At 36.9% G+C, this 20,330-nt stretch overlaps 1 protein-coding gene across 1 annotated transcript; it reads right to left on the minus strand.

Annotated features, from left to right (window-relative positions):
• Window positions 1-3,573: 3,573 nt before the first annotated feature.
• Window positions 3,574-8,259, minus strand: LOC145679439 (uncharacterized). The gene is made up of 2 exons (XM_081750021.1): window positions 5,110-8,259; window positions 3,574-4,905 (listed from the first exon to the last, which is right to left on the minus strand). The coding sequence occupies exons 1-2, from the start codon at window positions 8,257-8,259 to the stop codon at window positions 3,574-3,576; spliced, it is 4,482 nt and encodes a 1,493-aa protein (XP_081606147.1).
• Window positions 8,260-20,330: the final 12,071 nt, after the last annotated feature.

The following is a 20,330-nucleotide window of genomic DNA, read 5'->3' on the forward strand; positions in this document are numbered from 1 at the left end:
ATCACATCATAGGAAAACAGTTAAGTAACTTCGAATGAATTTTGTAACATGATACCTAGCTCGTGCTAGGTTTTCATTATCTAATATTGATTCAAGAGCGTATCCTAAGGAGGATGCGGAGGATGAAAATTTCAGGATGTATTAGAGCATCTCACAAGACTCTCAAGTTAGGACGTTGAAACACGGTAACCAAAGCACTCTATTTAAAAAAAAAGCTGACAAGTATTCCAGCGTTTCCAAAATTCTGGTTCTAAAGGGAAACGGTTTTCACACATTGAGCTTGATGGTGCCTATTGTTTGTGATCGCATTACGGGTAAATGGCGGGTACATTTGAAATGAAGTTTGGAAAATTGTTAGTTTCTATCTTAGGTTTGAATTTTATCATGTCACTTTTATTGAGGGATTAGTGAAGTTCAAAGTACACCAAAATGCGAAGATACGAAAAAAAGTATCTTTTGTGCTTTTTATCATTCTACATTCATTGAAATATGTATAATAAGAGGGGAAAGGGGCTTGAAATATAAGCTATTTACAAATCTATTCTCCCGTGCGTCCTTTGATACAAGTAAAGGTAGGAAGAAACGTTTCCCAGCGATTTCGAAAATTCAGCCTCTACAAGGGTAACATGTCCCAGTGATTTGGATATTACCTTACATCATCTCGGAAAAACAGCTGTACTGTTTGAAATTATTTTTGGAACATTGTTAATACTGGGGTCCAATCGAGTTTTTATTATAAGCCAATCAGTTTCCTTACAATTCCCCTACGAATGTGTAAAGGGGTTGAAATCCTTTAGTATAAACAGTGTATCTCCAGAGCCCCTCAAGTTAGAGTGACGAAATCCGGCATACGAACGCTTCTCAAAATTGACTGAAAACTTCTCGAAGTGTTTTCTAAAATTTTCGCTTGTAAAGGGGGAAGAGGACAATTTCTGTAATCTTCTCGACTTTACATCTTGCCTCTTTACAAAACAACAACTGAGCCGTTTGAAATTGATTTTTTTAAAGCTTATCAATTGATGTACTTGGTTTAATTTATGTACTACCCTTGTATTATTTTACAATGATAGTTTGTACTTGACTCCAGCTCAGTATCTATAAATTCGTTTTGAAAAAAATGTAGTGAGATCTTTGAGTTTTACATTCCACTGTTATGCCGGCTAGGCTAACGAGACGGTGATGATGAGAAATGAATGAAGTAGTGGAATGAAGAAAGTGGGAGGAAACCCGAGGAACCCCAGGCACACGGTGTTTGTCCACCACAAAGTTCACTTGACGCCAGCTGAGATCGAACCAGGGACCCCATACACCAGAGGTGAACGCTCTACCACTGAGCCACTAAATTCGTGTTGATTCAACAAATTATCCTAAAGAGAGAAGCATATCCTGAAGAACAGAAAGAAAGTTGAAATAGTTCATTTAAGCTAGTTTGTATTAAAAATCATGCCATGGTTCTCATTTTTTTCTTTTTACTGTAAATGACTGACAGTCTTGATATCCTTGTGTCTATGATGTTGCGTGTTTCATATTTTAGTTAGTTTTTTTTTCTTTGCATAGCATTGCTATCATTTGTGCTTGTATTGCATTAATTTTACTAAAATTCGAAGTAAAATGTTATAACTAAGAATTACGTGAATAAATGTTAGTTTTTTTTTTAATTCTCACGTACATATCCTCGCATGAGAACCAGAGGAACGTAACTCCATTTTCCTAGGTTTACAGGCAACAGGACAAAAATATTTTTTCTTCTTAGAAAAATGTGTTTTTAATAAGATGGTGATTGAGTGATGTTGTCATAATTTTTTTATCCAAAATACGGACAAGCTTTAAAATGACGACCTATCAAAGATACGGTGTCCAAACACAGAACAAATATTTTGAAATTTCTTACCTAAAAATCACCTTTTTAAGTTACCTCACAATTGTTTACTGTAATAATTAAAGCACTGTTGGAAACTAGTGCTCTCAAACGGGTCGGGTCAGCTCGGGTCGGGTTGTCGGGTCGGGTCAGTCGGGTCAGGCTACTCGGGTCGGGTCAGCTCGGGTCGGGTTGTCGGGTCGGGTCAGTCGGGTCGGGTCGGGTCATCGGGTATGGTCAGTCAATTCGGGTCACGGACGGGTCGGGTCGGGTTGAAGACCGACCCGACCCGTTGAGAGCACTATTGGAATCTAACATGTTTTATATTTTTTTTTCATTAACACAAATATAATAAATCATACCGTTAAATTACGTATATTAAATCTAACCAAAGATCCTTGGAATGGAAAAATGAGACATTTTTTTTAATATAACCTACTTTATTAATAGTAACCAAAATATAAGTTATATGATGAAAACACTATTCTTTTCGCCCGAGATTTTAGCGATTTCCGACTCGGAAAATTTCGTGCAGCTCCAAAAACTGTCAAATACGGACATTTTCCTATTTCATGCTTTGTGCGATACGGACACGGACCCAAAAATACATACAGTCCGTACAAAATACATCCGTTGTTACGTTCCATTCACACCAAGTGGGGCTATCAAAGTTATGTCCAAACATTAAAAACACGAAAACTTCATTTATAGAGTTACGTTCCTCTGGTTCTCATGCGACGATATGAAACCTACATATATTGAACATTAACAATCAAATTTATTTAAATTTAAAATTAGACATTACAAAGATCATTTTCATTATTCAAAACTTTTAATATTGTTTAAGGTGTACAGTAAATCTCTGTTTAAAAAACTCAACAATCAAACGGTTGCTAAGAATTAAGCTTCTCTTATTAGTGTGGTCAAAACCAGTGTTTAGAGGTAAATAAACTTCCCCATTTTTTTTATTATTATTATTTATCTAGTGACGTTGAGGCTAAAAACGTTACTAGAAATGGACAACAACATTTGTACGTGAGAACTAGCATGAATTTGCGTAATATGCTGGTTTATAAATTGGCTGTTAAGATGGCATGGTATGCAATGGAAGTGATGAAGTAAGGTGCATATGACAGAACACAAAGACATAGGATTTAGTTACGACGAGGGTTTTAATCTTCTACTCTGGGGCTACTCAGAGCAGGTTTAGACTTGTAGACCTATTAGTTCACAACAAAGGGTACATTGATGAAGTTACATATAATGGATGAAGGGATGGTCACAATAGATGCGACGACGGGAGTTATAGAGAGCAGAGGCATGATTACTTTCTTGAATGGCGAAAAGATGATCTATTGGTGAAAATAAGTATAATGTTGGAAAGCTGGTATCTCGTCTAAGAGTTTATGTTCTGTTTTTTGATGAATAAATGTTCACAAAACAACTTAATTGTGATAAATGAATAAATGTTTATTTGCACTAACTACACAACAACTGAAACACTTACAACTTACTGTTATATTGTCTTCTTTTTTACGAATTCCGGAGGACCGTCTTGTATGGATCTCTTGGTGCTCAACTTGCTGACACTCACACACACAAACTAACTTTTAAAAACAAAAGAGAAACGTTATGCAAATATAATGACAATGATACAAACTCACAATAAAAGTCTCTACATTCTCCCCTCTCTTGATTGAACCAAGTCAATCAACTTACACACAATCCACATGATCATTTTTTGGTAAAGGTACAATTTTAGTAATTGGTCTCTTAACAGTCCCTGTCTTACACTTTACACTCACTACTCTCACTAGTCCATCTTTTCCCGGAAACACTTGTTGAATAACACCTAATTTCCATGACAATGGAGGAGAATTGTCTTCTTTGATTAGAACCACATCTCCAATAGAAATGTTAGTTTGTTTTGTTGTCCATTTTCTTCTCTGCTGTAGTTCATGTAGATAATCCTGAGACCATCTTTTCCAAAAATGCTGCTTCATCTTCTGAAGGTGATTCCATCTTGATAATTGGTTGGTCGGAATGTCCACTAGATCTGGCTCAGGAATGCTCATCAAAGGTTCACCAATAAGGAAATGTCCTGGCGACAAAAATGAAGGATCATCGGGATCATTGGATAGAACGGTGATTGGTCTTGAATTCAAACAGGCTTCTATTTGTGTTATAACTGTGTTGAGTTCTTCAAATGTCAAAATTGTGCAACCTACTATTCTTCTTAAATGAAACTTAAATGACTTCACTGCACTTTCCCAAATGCCTGCAAAATGACTTGCTCTGGGTGGAATGAAATGCCATGTAAATCCTTCTTGCACTGCAACATCTTGAATTGAGTTTTGAAATTGTTGTGAACTGAATAGTTGTTGAAGCTCCTTAAGTTCTCGCTGAGCTCCAATGAAATTGGTTCCGTTGTCACTATAGATGTTCGAAAATTTGCCTCTTCTGGATACAAATCTTCGAAGAGCTGCTAAAAATGCTTGGCTACTCAAATCACTCACTAACTCCATATGAATCGCTTTGGTTGCTAAGCACACGAATATTGCAACATACGCCTTTGTCACTTTACGAGATCTAGTTCCTTGCTTAATCATTAGGGGACCGGCGAAATCCACCCCTACGTGAATAAAAGCTCGAGCTGGCTGTACTCGTGCTGATGGTAATTGACCCATGAGTTGTTCTGAGGCTGACGCTTTCAATTTAAAACAAACTAGACACTGATGAATGATAGATCGAACGACTTGTTTAGCTCGTGGGATCCAATATTTTTGCCTCAATGATGAAATCAATAACTGCGGTCCAGCATGTAACAATCTTCTATGTTCCGCTTCAATTATCAATTTGGTGAGATGCTCTTTAGGTGGTAAGATGATCTGATGTCGGCTATCATACGGTAAATCGGAGTTTTTTAGTCGTCCTCCCACTCGTAGCAACTGTTCATTATCTATAAATGGATACAAAGATTTAAGTTCACTTTGGGATGAAACTTGGCCTGATGAAGCTAAGTCCTTGAATTCTTGCGAATAACTGGTCTGTTGAATTAACTTAATGCATTGTTGTAAAGTATCACCAATTTCAGTAGTGGAAATAGTTCCTACTTTCTTCTCGTTGTGATTTTTACAATTGTAAATAAAACGACGACACAAACAAATAACTCGCAATAGTTTCCACAATGATGAAAATTTTTCCAGAAAGCTTATGTCACCTTCATAACTAACTAAAGATATGCTCGTTACTTTCCTTTCTTCTGGAACATCTTCGTCTACCACTTCTGATTGTTCGGGCCATGCAGATGATTCAAGCCATGCGGGTCCATGCCACCAAATATCTGCTTCCTTCAACTGTTTCGGATCCATTCCCCGTGTAATAATGTCGGCTGGATTGTCCATTGACGGCACATGATGCCACTGGTTGACTGATGTGATCTCCTGTATCTCTGCAACCCTGTTTGCCACGAACTCCTTCCATCTGGCAGCTGGAGATGATATCCATGCAAGCACTATTTTTGAATCGGTCCAGAAGTAAGTACTATTCACTGAAATGTTTAATATCGGAATTATTTTTCGATACAGCCTGCTCACAAGTACTGCCGCACAAAGTTCAAGTCTTGGTAACGTTACCTTTTTAATAGGAGCTATTCTCGATTTAGAACCCAAAAGTTTAACAGTAGTTTTGCCTGAAATGTCCACAGTTTTAACATATATGCAACACCCGTACGCAAGTTGACTGCTGTCAGCAAATCCATGTATCTCGACATGAACATAATTCTTCAATACTACACATCTATCAATTTGTATTTCGTTAACACTTGGAAGATGATGACACATGTCTAACCATTGCTGGTAGAGCTCTGATGGTATTTGATCATCCCAATTGATCTTATGGATCCACATTTGTTGTAAGAAAATCTTGAACGGAGTAACTACAGGGCTTATAAGTCCTAAAGGATCAAATATTTTTGCTATGGTCGAAGTCACTTGACGTTTGGTTGGTATGTTGGTCGTGAGACATTCTTTAACTGACTTGTTGGTGATGAGAAGCTTATCTGATGTAGGATTCCACGATAAACCCAATGTTGAAACACCTGACTCGGACTCAAATTCAAACGGTAAGTTAATTTCCCTATGTTCTTCTGGCACTGCTTCCAACAATGCTGGCTCGTTCGAACACCATTTTCTTAAAGTAAACCCACCGCTTTGCAATAATTGAATAAGTTCTTTCTGAAGCTTTAACGCCTGTTCAACGTTATGGCATCCTGAGCTTACATCATCCATATAAAAATCGCGTTCCAATACTATCGCTGCTTGAGGATATTTATATCTTTCTTCTTTCGCTAACCTTCGAAGACACGCAGTCGCCAAATATGGTGATGATGCTTCACCATATGCGACCCGCTGCAACTCATAAATCTTGACTGGTTCCACTGATGAATATCTCCACAGAATTCTTTGAAGTCCAATGTCATCTTCATGAACTTTAATCATTCGATACATTGACTGAATATCCGCCGTAAAAGCAATAGGAAAGGTTCGAAATCTCGTGACAATTGAATGTAAATCTTGCTGGATTGTTGGTCCTGTCATAAGTATGTCGTTTAATGAAACCCCCGTTGAAGTCTTTGCAGAAGCGTCGAAAACCACTCTTAGCTTTGTTGTGGTACTGGATGGTTTCAATACTGCATGATGTGGCAGATAACATTTCATACCATTATCTTCATGTTCTTCTTTCACTGGTTTCATATGATCTAATTCTTCATATTCCCTCATAAAGTTACAGTACTGCTCGTTAATTTCTGGACACTGCTGCAACCGTCTTTCTAGCTGGTAATATCTACGAAGAGCTAAATTATATGATTCTCCTAATGGTTTATGGTTTGGCTTAATTGGCAGACGTACAACGAATCGACCACTGCTATCTCTGGTAGTGTTTTCCTCAAAGTGTCGTTCACATTGCCTTTCTTCTTGAGTCATGACTGTTGAATGTATAGTTTCGAGCTCCCAAAATGTCTGCAACTGTCTATCAAGGCTACTTTCTTGCACAAAAAATGACACTTGTGGTATACTAGAATCTCTTGTTGTAGGAACTTTACCCGCCAAAATGTACCCAAATTCAGTCTCTTGTACTACTGGATAATTCCCTGGTCTAGTTAGTTTATGCGATCGCAAAATGTCCAAAAACACTTCCGCGCCTAACAAAATGTCAATAGTATCTGGTTGGTGAAAATTAGGATCTGCATACACTATGTCTGTCGGCAAGTTCCAATCAGCATGATCTATTGGCCTACTTGGAATGTTATCTGTTATTTTGAGCAAAACTAAACAGTTTACATCAATTGAAAATTCACGAATTCTTGATTCTATATGTACATCTACACAATGCTTTGTTTCACTAATCACACTATTAATACCTTGAATTGGAACTCGGTGTTTATTTTTAGGTAGACGCAACCTTTGAACTAAATCTTCAGTTACAAAATTACTTTGACTGGCAGATTCTAATAATACTCTACATGGATGTAATTTACCATTTGCATCTCGTACATTTACTATAGCAGTAGATAACATAACAGTAACATTTGGTTTTGCCTTGAAAATGCAATAAGAACCTTGTGTTATATTTTCCCTATTCGTATTAGAATGACTCGAAAAATTTCTTGATTGTGAATTAGCAACACTGGATTTCTCATCTGCTTTTGACATTACATCATAATGCAGCAAGGTATTATGCCTTTTGGAACAGCGTTTACAGCCACCTGATCTGCACGTCTTTACTTTACATTCTTTTTTGAGACAGTTGAAACACAATAAATTATCTCGAACATAGTCTTGTCTTTCTTTTGCTTCAGCGTTTAAAAATGCAGGACATTTAAACAGCTGATGTATTAGGTTTTGTTTACAAAAGTTACAGAAAGACTGAGTTGTTGTCACGTATGATTTGGTTGTTTTTTCTTTTTGTTTTGGTTCAGCACTCTGTCTATTTTTATCGCCCCTTGACCTTGACACTACTTCCTGCGATGGTGTATTTTTTATAGTTTCAAATGCTTGACACCTACGTTCCAAGAAAGCAAAGAACTCTGATAAGGGAGGGAAAGAATGATCTGTGATTTGTAACTCCCACGCACGCCTAGTGTTACTGTCTAATTGAGAAACGAAATGTTGAACTAACAAAACCTCTTCTAGTGATGTCTGCAAATCTAAAGCTCGTAATGCATTCAAATTACTAGTAACTGTATTAATAAATTCTCTTAATTCTGATGTAGTTTCCTTTGTGATACATTTAATATGTAACAAATTACGGACATGAGTAGCTGCAATCAAACGCTTATTTTCATACCTGTCTTTCAATAATTGCCATGCAATTTTATAATTAGCTTCTGTAACTTGCATATTCGCTATTAAATCATACGCCTCCCCCCTCAATGCACTCCTTAGGTAATGGAACTTTTGCAACACTGACACGTTATCGTTATTATGAATCATAACTTTAAAATTGTCTGAAAATGAAAGCCAATTTTCGTATCGTCCTTCAAATGATGGCATTTCAACACGAGGCAATTTTAATTGATCATTTGACACCTGATTCTCATTTTTTGAGGAATTGTTTGAATGAGATTCCTGGCTACGCTGAATAATACAATCCTCTAGTTGCGCTAATACATCATAGTAACTGGTTTCAAAGTCCTCTCTATATGCATCGTCCTCTACTTGTTCGTAATTTATTTCTAACTGTGATTGTACTTCATTCAGGGGTGGACTGGCTATGTAAAAGGGGCGCGGTCACATACTCTTTGAGGGCGCCTTCTATCCGAGGCTTTCGCTTGTATGGAATACCCCCTCCTAATAAAAGGAAGTCCCGGAGGGTTTCTCCCGGAAAATTAGTACACAAAAAACAACCAAAGATTAAGTAGCTATTGCAGTTAATCACGATAGAATTATACAAATTCAATATTTTCATATACAAATAAAGAGACTTTGAGTACTAAATATATTAGGCCTATATAAATCTGCACACTTTAACTGAGACTACAAAAATCACACCAGTTGTTTAAATTCTTCGGCTACATTTGTTAACAGCCTAATTATAACTGAAGATTTGAGTTAAGTTTGGGGCTTATGCTATTTTTCATACTTCCGTCCTTTTAAAGCTGTGTTCATCATAACATTAACTTATTTTTCATCTATTTTTAAAACCGTTGATAAAAAGTATACATGAAACATTTACTACAAATTAACAAAAGTAAATTTAGAATTATATACCTACGTAGCGAAAAAAGAAATTCAAATACAAAACTGGAAAATGAAAGTAAAGTCACTGCTTTATGCTTGAAGGAGCCTTCGCATCTCCCTGCTTTTCTCATACATTTTGTCAATAATAAGATTGTTGTCTATTTTGGTCAGAATGTCTCTTTCTGAGTTCATCAAGAACAATGATTCCAGAAGTGCATCTGTAAGTCTTGAACGGAGTCTTGTTTTTATGTATCTGAGCTTTGAAAATGCTCGCTCACAGGACACTTGTGTTGCCGGTAATGTAAGGAGATACTTATAAACTTTGAATAAATCTGTGTAGAGTCTTGAGTACATATTGTACTGCAGAATCACATCGAAGGTACACTTCAAGCAAGAATTGCACTTCACTCCATCACATTTTATAGACCTTAAATCCACAATATCTTCAGTCGGCCCCAAATATTCCTTCTCATCCTCCGTGAAATCTTCAGAAAACTTGTCCTCTTCAATCAAATCTTCAATCGTACGAACCTCAACAGCTTCTTGATTCTTTTCTTGGTTTTTATAAGAGGATTTTTGAAAACTCTTCCCACATTGATGAAAACGAAAGAAGCTCTTCTTTAGGTTTTCCCTCTTCACAATCAGGAATTAATTCAGTGATTCTTTTCAGTGACAACGAAGCCAGACTTAAACTCTTGAACTTCTTAGGATCAAAACACTCTAAATGTAAGTATAAGCTTTGATTTTCAGCAAGTCGTTCCTGCATGCTGTTAGAAATTTGGTCTAGAACACAGTTGAAAACGGTTACTTAAAATCTGTATTTACTGTCTTCAATTACTTCATCAGAAGCTGATTCCCTTGCCATTTTCTTTCTTTTTCTACATCTCACCTCAGGCAATTCTGTTTCTATAATAACTTGTTCTAGACTAGGAACATCTGTAATGAGTCCTTCAATACTATTTGACATTTCTGTTGCAAAGTGTTTTGCTGCTTTGTAGACTTTGTCAAACTGGTCCCTAGCTTCTTTCAACTTATTTTGAGTTGAGGATATCAGGCACCATGTTTGGACATAGTCTAAGTTTTTTGTTTGCAAGTAGTCTGATAAAGGCGTGGTATGGTGAAAAATCAATAAAAACATCATAGCCACAATGATAGTCTCAAAGGAGCACAACTTTTGAATGAGAGACATTGCATCATATCTGACTTTGGAATTGAATTCTTGCGAATTGTTAATCACACTTAAAGCTGCTACGAGTTCCACATATACTGATTTTGATTTTCTTGGTCTGGCATCCTTTGAGTCGGGTGCTCAGTAATGAAAGTGTCCAAATATTTTTACAGCAACGTTGTTTTTACTTCTCCATCGAGTTATCCCAATAGCCTCAAGACGGACGCTTGGGTTTTGTTTCAATACACCTCAAGTCGTTTCTGGGATTCTTTCAAAAATATCTGAATTTCCTGGAGAAGCTCAAAGAAAGATATATATAAACACCCAAACTCGGCCAGAGGGCAAGGCCGTAGGCCGAGTAAAGACTGGATCTGGGGGCGGAGCAGTGGGGATGAGAGGGTTGATATATAAAAATGATCCAAAATGACCGATATTAGAGTCAAATCTATAAATTTCAGGGTCCCTAAGATCATTATAATGACATTCCCAAAGCCAAAAACAGAAAGAGCAAGGCAGTAGGACGAGCAAATACTGGGATTTGGGGCGGAGCGTGGGGTTGGTAAGGGTGATATGTAAAAATCGTCCAAAATGACCGATATTAGAGTCAAATCGATATATTTAGGAGTAAATCTAATATCATTAATAGCATTCCCACGCCGGAAACAGAAAGAGCGAGGCCGCAGACGGTGCAAATACCGGGGTCTGAGGTGGAGCCCTAGCTGGCCAAAGGCTAGCGAATTTATAAAATAGTTATGTATATAGCTTTGTTATTGTTGTTGTTGTTTTTTTGTTTTTTTAATGTGTTCAGAGAGGAAACTGTGCGCCTTTCCGATGATAAGACGGGTGTTAGCCTCTCCCGAGGAGGGCGCAAAGGCACTGATGTAAGGAGGGCGCAGCGGCCATCGGACCGGTACTTGATTATGGCCAGTCCACCCCTGACTTCATTTATACAACTCAATCATTGCAGCCTTACGTACTTTCACCTGACTAATTGTAGTTGTTGAATTAATATTACTTACGTAGTTTTGAATTCTTGTCAGTTGACTTTTGCACACACCACGTTGTTTCACTAACTTGCTTCTTTCTGAGTCCTCCATCTTGAAAAATGTTGTAAGTCCACACTAACTAATAAACACAAGTCCACACACAAGTCCACACTGATGAACGTGTTCTCACTTATGTCTATTCACATAGTTTCCAGAAGAATTAATAAATGTCACTGCACACATGAACAGAACTAAACAAAGAGCAATGTAACAATTGTTCACATACACATTCACAGTTTGTATCAAACGCTGGTTCACTGTGATCCGGTCGGAGTTGACCAATGTTCTGTTTTTTGATGAATAAATGTTCACAAAACAACTTAATTGTGATAAATGAATAAATGTTTATTTGCACTAACTACACAACAACTGAAACACTTACAACTTACTGTTATATTGTCTTTTTTTTACGAATTCCGGAGGACCGTCTTGTATGGATCTCTTGGTGCTCAACTTGCTGACACTCACACACACAAACTAACTTTTAAAAACAAAAGAGAAACGTTATGCAAATATAATGACAATGATACAAACTCACAATAAAAGTCTCTACAGTTTATGAAGAATCGAATGAGCGTCTGATATGCGTTGTTGAATGTAGCGAAAGCGAAGACTGTACAGGTGACGTAAGAGTGTTGGTATTGTTGTGCGACTTTGGGTTATACGAGGGTCACTACGAAAGTTTTGAGATGTGAAATAACTTACATATTTAAAATCAATTTAACACTTACATTTTCTCAAACTATTCACCATTACACTGTACACACTTTTGCATCCTCGAAAACCACTTTTGGAAGCAGTGTTGCCAGTCTTTTTCTTCAAGTGTTGAAAGTTCATTCTCGTAAGCCACTACAGCTTCTTCAGGGCTGCAAAATCTCTTCCCATGCATGCGTTCTTTGATCCTGGGAAACAGAAAAAATTACACGGGGCCAGGTCAGGGCTATACGGCGGATGAGTCATAAGTTTGACCTCCGTAGATTCTAAAAACTGAATTGTGATGTTGGCCGTGTGTGCGGAAGCGTTGTCATGATGAAGCAGGATTCCACACAATCCAGTTCTTGGACGCCGTTCCCGAAGCTTCTGGAACACTTTTCTTAGGCAATCAGTGGTGTACCACTGAGCAGTAACAGTCCTTTGTTCTTCAAGTGGAACAGTTGCAACATGGACAGATTTGGAGAAGAAAGTTGCGACCATCTTCTTCCCCACACTTCGCGGTCGCTTCACTTTCGTGGGTGGATTTTCGTCTGGAAAGATCCAAACTGTAGACTGGCGTTTATTTTCAGGGTCAAATTGATAGATCCAAGTCTCATCACCAGTAACAATCTCAGAGACCCGTCGTGAATTGCCTTCATCAAATCTTGCAAGCATTTCTTCACACCATTCCACACGCATGCGCTTCTGCTGTTCAGTTAAAGTGTGAGGCACCCAACGAGATGAAACCTTCCTGAGCCAAAGATGATCATGAAGAATTTTTGATACTGCTGGCGATCCAATGTTCAATGTAGATTCAATGTCCTTGAAAGTTGTTCGAGGATTTTCTCGAATCATTTGTTCCACAGCGGCAATGTTTTCATCTGACACAGCTGTTGCCGAACGTCCAGCTCTCTCTTCATTTTTAAGCGATGTCCAACTTCTTCTGAAGTTACCAAACCACCGAAAAATTGTAGCACGGGAAGGAGCAAGGTCCCCAAATGCCCCCTGCAAACGGTCAAGGCTTTGTATCTCGTTCAAACCACTTTTGAAATCGTAAAGGATCATTGTCCGAAAATGTTCCCTTTCGAGCTCCATTCTAGACAGCCGAATACTGCTCACATCAACAAACAAGTGAAGGCGATACGGCCACGCCGATAAAAATTCAAATACTGTTAGAATTCAAATACTGTGCCACAACAATGCGTATCTCAAAACTTTCGTAGTGATCCTAGTATATTATTAACCGTATTACATGTTGCTTGTAACAGAAAGCGGATACTTTAGTATCAGATTCATCTTAATAGGTGGTGTGTATCGTGTGGTTATGGTACAACGTCGATTTTAAGATTTACAATATAGGCCTATAAGTACCATAAGATTTTGATGATTTTGTTCAGTACCATAATATCTATCGATTTGTATGCCTGTCATCTATGGACAAATATCCGTTAAACGCTAATAAGTCTGTAGAATTTACAAATATTACGTGCGTCATTATTAGGCTAAATCAAACCAGAAAAGATGCAATCTGCACTTAATAGGTATATTTTTCATAAATAAACAGTACACAAATAAATAAATAATATATTCGAGGGAATAAAAGCTGCATCAGCATCAGATTGTCAACTAGTTTCATAATTGTTAACGCCTAAACATTGTTTTTTCCCGAAATCTACACCTGAGAGTTTATCTTCATCGTGTCATTTTGGCAAGCTTGTTGTTATCTGTCGATTGATATATATTCTATCTGTAATCTTTGGGGAATATTTCAATTCAACAGAAACTAAAGTTTAAGAGCTAATGGTAAATTTGGGCTATATCTTAATAATTATATACTATATCCTGTTGTATTACTAGCGTCATAATGAGGTGGTTGACATGGGTATATTTCAGTCTCAGTTTCATCTCAACAGATGGCGTGACTCCCCAGCATCCATTTTATGTTTACAAGAGAAAAAAAAGAAACCTTTGGATAAGCTTTTACACTGAAATAAATCACTTTGTCAAGCTTAATGAGATATATTGATTGGTTTTAGGAGCGTCGATAGAACAAGAGATTCGAGTCCAATCACCAAAGTTTAGACATTACGTTTAAATGCATAAAAAGTTAACCTAATTTTTTACATAACAGTTATCTATATCTGTCCAAAGTAACCAAAAGTGGACTTGAATCGTTACTGCACTGAGTGCCTCGTGGGATACATATATATATATATATCGGGTGGTAGGTAATTCCACCGACAAACTTTGGGACGTGATTTCTTATGTGAAATGAAAGAAAAAAGTTCTAATAAACATGGGACAAAGAACGTATCCTTTCAGAGTTATGAACCGCCGAAAATTCACGTTTCGAAACGCTCTGCCTTAGAAACTACAGGACCGATCCCAACCGGTTTAAGGAATTACAAAGGAACTAGTATGCGCTCTATCTAAATATTTGTTCTACCGTGGTCCGTTATCGGCGAAACGCACTGTAAAAAGGAAGTTGAGGTATAGGGATATTCCTTTAAGCACTAATGGCGCGTTCATTTCGACGATAACGGAGGATGGTAAAACATGGATATTTAGATAGATCGCATACTAGTTTCTGTGTAATTTCTTAAACCGCTTGGGATAGGTCCTATAGTTTCTATAGGTCCCGCCCGTCGCATCCACCATCCACCGTTCCATACCTGGATCCGAAAACCCGGTTCCGGAACCGGATCTTCTAGAACCCGGATCCGTTCAGAGCCGAAAATCGGTTCCATTAGGAACCGCTTCTGGCCATCCCTACTCAATATACCAAATAAGGCCTTAAGTTTATTATTTTTTCAAACTAGAGTTTTTGAAAAAATATGAATTTTACCGTACTTGTAAACTTACAGACCTCATAATTAATAAAAATTCTAATACTTTACTTAGTTCACTTGAAGAGTTTCCCTTAGAGTACCGAAGCTGTACGACATGTGGACCCAAGAGTAGATTGGAATACGTGATATCCCAACAACATGAATTCCGATTGGCAAATGCAACCGGTCTGTGATGCAGAGCCGTAGCTAGAGATTTCAGCCCCCGGGGCGAAGTAGAATTCGGCGCCCTCTATACACCACACCAAGCTTATATATATAAGAGAAGCCGATTTTGTTGTTATGCTACGCTGAATTTTTATGAAGTTGCTTGGACAGAGCTTTATGTGTACGAATTGTTTTCAAAAGGCTTACTTTGAACTTTTTGTTAAACTTGACAAAACTACCTTTGGTTGTATAAAAATCTCTTGAAGAACAGTTACCGAAATTTACAGCTATTTGTAACGTTTCATACTATCGATAAGAAATGAAATTTCAATGCATTAGAAACTATGTGCTTTTAAAATGTCAGAAATGGGTGACATCATTAATTTCCACTAATAATTGTAAAGTTTTGTAATTTTCTTCTGTATGTGACCACACAAATAGCATTTTAATTTTGATTCTTTTAATAGGGCTACCAGCAATTAAACGGGTTGAACTTGTAAATGATAAACTTTCTTTTATTACTCTTAAAGGTCGGTGATGTGATACTATTGTTTTAAATGTACATGCCCCAACAGATGATGAGGATGACGATATAAAAGACACTTTCTAAGAAGAAGTATCACGGTTATTAGACCAAGTCCCGCAATACCAAATGAAAATTCTATTAGAGGATATCAATACGAAAGTGGGGCGACAGGATGTTTTCGAACCGGTTATAGGGAAAGAAAGTCTGCATTAAAAAAAGTAATGACAACATAACTTCGGAATATCCAAAAACCTTATCGTGAAGAGTACAAAATTCCCACATTGCGGGTTCATAAATGCACATGGACCTTGCCACATGGTAGAATATACAATCAAATTGATCACGTTTGAGTAAATACAAGAAGACAGTCTAGCAAAATTGATCTTCGGTCGTTCAGAGAACCTGAATGTGACACTGATCACCATCAGATAGTAGCGATAATAAGAGAGAGATTATCGTTGAATAAAGGGAATACTCAACACCTGAAAACGGAAAGGTTAATTTTAAAGAAATTAGAAGAGAACCAGGCGAGAGGGGAATATCAGATTGAAGTGTAATAAATTATTGTCTTTAGAAGGTTTTGAGAGCTCTAATGTTGAGGATACTTGGGTTCAAATTAGGGATAGCATTAAAATTTCAGCAAGATAAAAATTGGGGCATGCGGAAATATGTAGGAACAAATCATGGTTCGACCAGGAATGCACTGAACTAACGGAGAAGGGAAAATAGGCGAATCTGCGTTGGCTACAATATCCGAACGATATAACTACACTAAATTTCGTTGACATCAAACGGAAAACTTCTAAAATGTTTAGAAGAGAGAAACACGATTTTTTCGACACGAAAGCTTAAATTAATGAACTTGAAGATGATAGTAAAAGAAAAATTCGAGACATGTTCAAGGGCATCAACGAATTTAGGAAAGGGTATCAACCTCGCGCGTATATATTAAAGAGAGACGACTGAACAATTCTTACTGATACAGATGACTTCTTGAATAGATGGAAAGATTTCTTTGACGATTTGCTTAAAACGCTGCTAAAAACTAATATTCGTCGGGAAAGGGAAATGAACAGCAGAAACATAAATTTCAGAGCCTAGCCGAACAGAAGTAGAATTTGCTATAAAGAAAGTAAAGAAACACAAATCTCCGGGTGTAGACAAAATTCCGGCTGAGTTAATTTTAGTTGGAGGCGAAAAATTGTGGAACAAGATACACAAACTCATTCTCCTTATCTGGAACAAGGAAGAATTGCCAAAGGAGTGGAAAAAATCAATCATTGTTCCAATTCACAAGAAAGACGAAAAAGCGGAGTGTAATAATTTTCGAGGCATTTCTTTTGTGTCAACATTCTATAAAATTCTCTCAAACATTTTATTAGCAAGATTAATCCCATACGCGGATGAAATTATTGGAGATTATCAGTGTGGATTTAGACGAAATCAATCAACTATGGACCAGATATTTACCATTCGGTAAATACTCGAAAAGAAATGGAAATACAATATCTCGATACATCAATTATTTATTGATTTTAGAAAGACTTACAATTATATTAGGAGATAAATATTATACAACATTCTTGCTCAATTTGGAATACAGATGAAAGATAGATTAATTAAGATATGTTTAAACGAATTCCAAAGTAAACTCCGATAGGAAAATTCCTATCCACGAGCTTCCTCGTCGAGAATGGCCTAAAACAAGGGGATGCGTTGTCGACGATATTATTCAACTTTATTCTGGAGTACGCTATAAGGAAAATCAAAGATAGCAACCAGGGCCTAGAGCTGAATGGTATTCGCCTTGTTATAGTGTATGCTGATGAAGTAAATCTGATAGAAAATGATAGGAGAACAATAGAAAGAATTGTAGAGACATTATTAAATGCTTGCAAGCTTAGATGTAAATGTAAAAGAAAAAAACTAAATACATGGAAGTTCACTGGGATAGTAATACTGCAAATTATGGATACGTCAAAGTATCAAATAATATTTTCGATAAAGTGGATACTTCCAAATATCCAGGATCAATATTAACAGAACAAAATCACATCTACGAAGAAATTAAATGTCGACTGAAAGCAGAGAATTCGTGTTATTATTCAGTTTAAAATCTTTTGTCATCGCGAATTCTGTCGAGAAAGTTTAAGCTCAAAATATATAGAACGATAATCATACCTGTCGTTCTGTATTGTTGCGAAACAAAATCGCCTATTTTAAGGGAAAAAAGGAAACTGAAAGTATTTGAGAATAAAATCCTGAGACAAATATTCGAACTCAAGGGGAATGGCAATCGGGAATGGCGGAAAGTTCATAACGAGAAATTGCATAGTTTACACTCTTTACCAAACATTCTTAGGGTCATCAAGTCTAGGAGGCTCAAGTGGGCAGGTCATGAAGTAGCAAAGCGTACTATGAAGCTTTGAGGCCGGGCCTAACCGGTTTTCTACCGTATATTCTCTTGATCTTTGATTTTTTTATAAAATAAAGTCAATACTTCAAAATGTTTGTTTTCTCAGTAAAAAATAGTGGGTTGGAAACACTTGGAGACCCTTCCGTCTGAGCTTCACCAGCTCGCTAGGCAACTTGCGGACTATGCTGCACAGGGAGCGAAGTTAATATCGCTAGGGATTGCACGTATTGTTGGGAAGGTGCAAAGCCTCGCCTCTGAGAGTTTAGTTTTTGCAGTGAAGACATCTTTCAATGCTAACACGCTATTAAATGATTTCTTTAACATTAAGTAAGAAGTTTCTGTGTAGAATTAAGTATTTATATTAGTAATAACTTGTTTAATTTAGGTATATACTCTCAGGAGCTATTTAGAGTAGCTGTATTTTTTCCCCTACATGGGTCCTCGTCCATAATAGCTTGTAAAATTTAAGCCTGATACATTAAACATATGCATAAATTTACCAAATGCTACTGTACAGGATAAAATAATAATATTTGTAATTTTAGTTAAATTTTCCATTTCATAGAATCAGTAATGTATTTAGGATTTTGTTTCGAGGGGTTTTGCTAACTTTATTTCTGGAAATGTGGAAACTTTGCTATATATAAAAAACAATAAAAAAAAATTACGATAAAATTTCCGTGACTGGTTAAGCTCTGTAGCCACCCCGTTAAATTTGCCACTGCATAGAATGCAGTATTAAATATCTTACGTCGATTCAAATTAAGTTCCTTCTGAGCATTTAACATTTCTATTGAAGTTATTATTACGTGATGCATAAATTAAATGCAGTATTGTACTTCAAAATGAGAGATGCAAGTAATAAACGCTTATCCAAGAAATTTGACAACTAACTGTAAGAATGTACTTTTTTTTGTCTTCCTCCATTTTCAAATACGCAAAAAATGAGGAGGAAATTCCCCCCTGCAAATCCCAGACAAAAGAAAATATGAACTGCACTTCAAAATATTTGTAGTGGAGCTAAATGGGAATATTAGTTAATCGGGCCTACCCTACTTGTGGGATTACGCTTCGCCACTGGTCATGTAGCGAGAATGAAAGAAAGCAGGAATGCTTTCAAAGTTTTGACTGAAAATCCAATCGGAAAACGTGCATTAGGAAGACCTAGACGCACATGGAAGGACAATATTAAGATGAATCTTGCAGAAATAGGAATACGAAGTAGAAACTGGATTCAGTTGGGTAAGAACAGAAGTTATTGGAGAGGTTTTATGAACGCGGCGTTGAACCTTCGGGTTCTATATGTCATAGAGTTTGTTTGTTGTTTTACGGTAAAAAATATTTTGTGAAATATAACGGAAATGTAGAAAGTTTATATTTTGTTTGTATGTACATAGATAAAACAGAGCACAACTGATACGTATGCACAGAAAACATATCCTGGCGATACAAGTAGTTGGAGAAACGAACCCAATGAATTCCATCAAAATGGAAGCATTTCATATGTCAAAGGAATTTAAAAAATCACTGCTAGTGATTAGTTTTTGAAAAAGACGAAATTGGGTTATTCTGACACTTTTAGCCCCTACTCTATGATTTTGAATATGTTACCCTATGTATTATTACCCTTGTTTACCTTCATTTTTAATATTGCTGCGCGAACAGAAGCATGCGTGTCTCTCTTCATCCTCTCATTTTCATATCTCATTCCACCTTCATCCTCACCATCATGATTAATCCGATTGGGTAGATAAGCGTGATTAACTAAGCTAACATCACGATTATAACGCTGAACACATGTTTCAGACTGACCGTTTCCGATTTTAAAGATGCTCCTACATACACTACAAGTCATTACTCGACCTTTGTATATCACATCGTCATTAACAAATCATATATAATAACTTTCTTTAAGTAATAAGTAAAAACTTGTTGTGATTCTTATTGAAAATTTTGGGTTGCGAGTGGAGCGAGCAAGAAAATTTTTAACAAATGTATTTCTTTGCAAACCCACAATATTAATTTAATAGGGCGCCAATTCTTTCAGGGGGCGCCGCGTCGTTTACTCTTTTCCGACACCTTTTCTTTCTTCTTGCTCGTTCGGCGCCCCCTTGCTATCAGCGACCGTCCCGCTCGCCCTTCCCTAGCTACGGCTCTGCTGTGGTGCCAAAGGGGCAAATGCTAACCCCACGTTCATGGGGGAGCTTATACTAATATTCTACTTCAGGTGGAGGGCAACCTGTATATTTAGTTGATATGTAAATAACATGTCTTTATTTTAAAATTCTGATTCTTCCTGGACTTCTTCAAATGTGTAATATTTTCTTAAAATTGAAAAATATATTTTTAAAAGAAAATCAGTAACTATAGCCTAATACTTTTGAAATAT

Source organism: Thermobia domestica, chromosome 2, assembly GCF_964235325.1.
Source record: "Thermobia domestica chromosome 2, izTheDome1.hap1.1, whole genome shotgun sequence".
In the NCBI taxonomy this organism is placed as follows: domain Eukaryota; kingdom Metazoa; phylum Arthropoda; class Insecta; order Zygentoma; family Lepismatidae; genus Thermobia; species Thermobia domestica.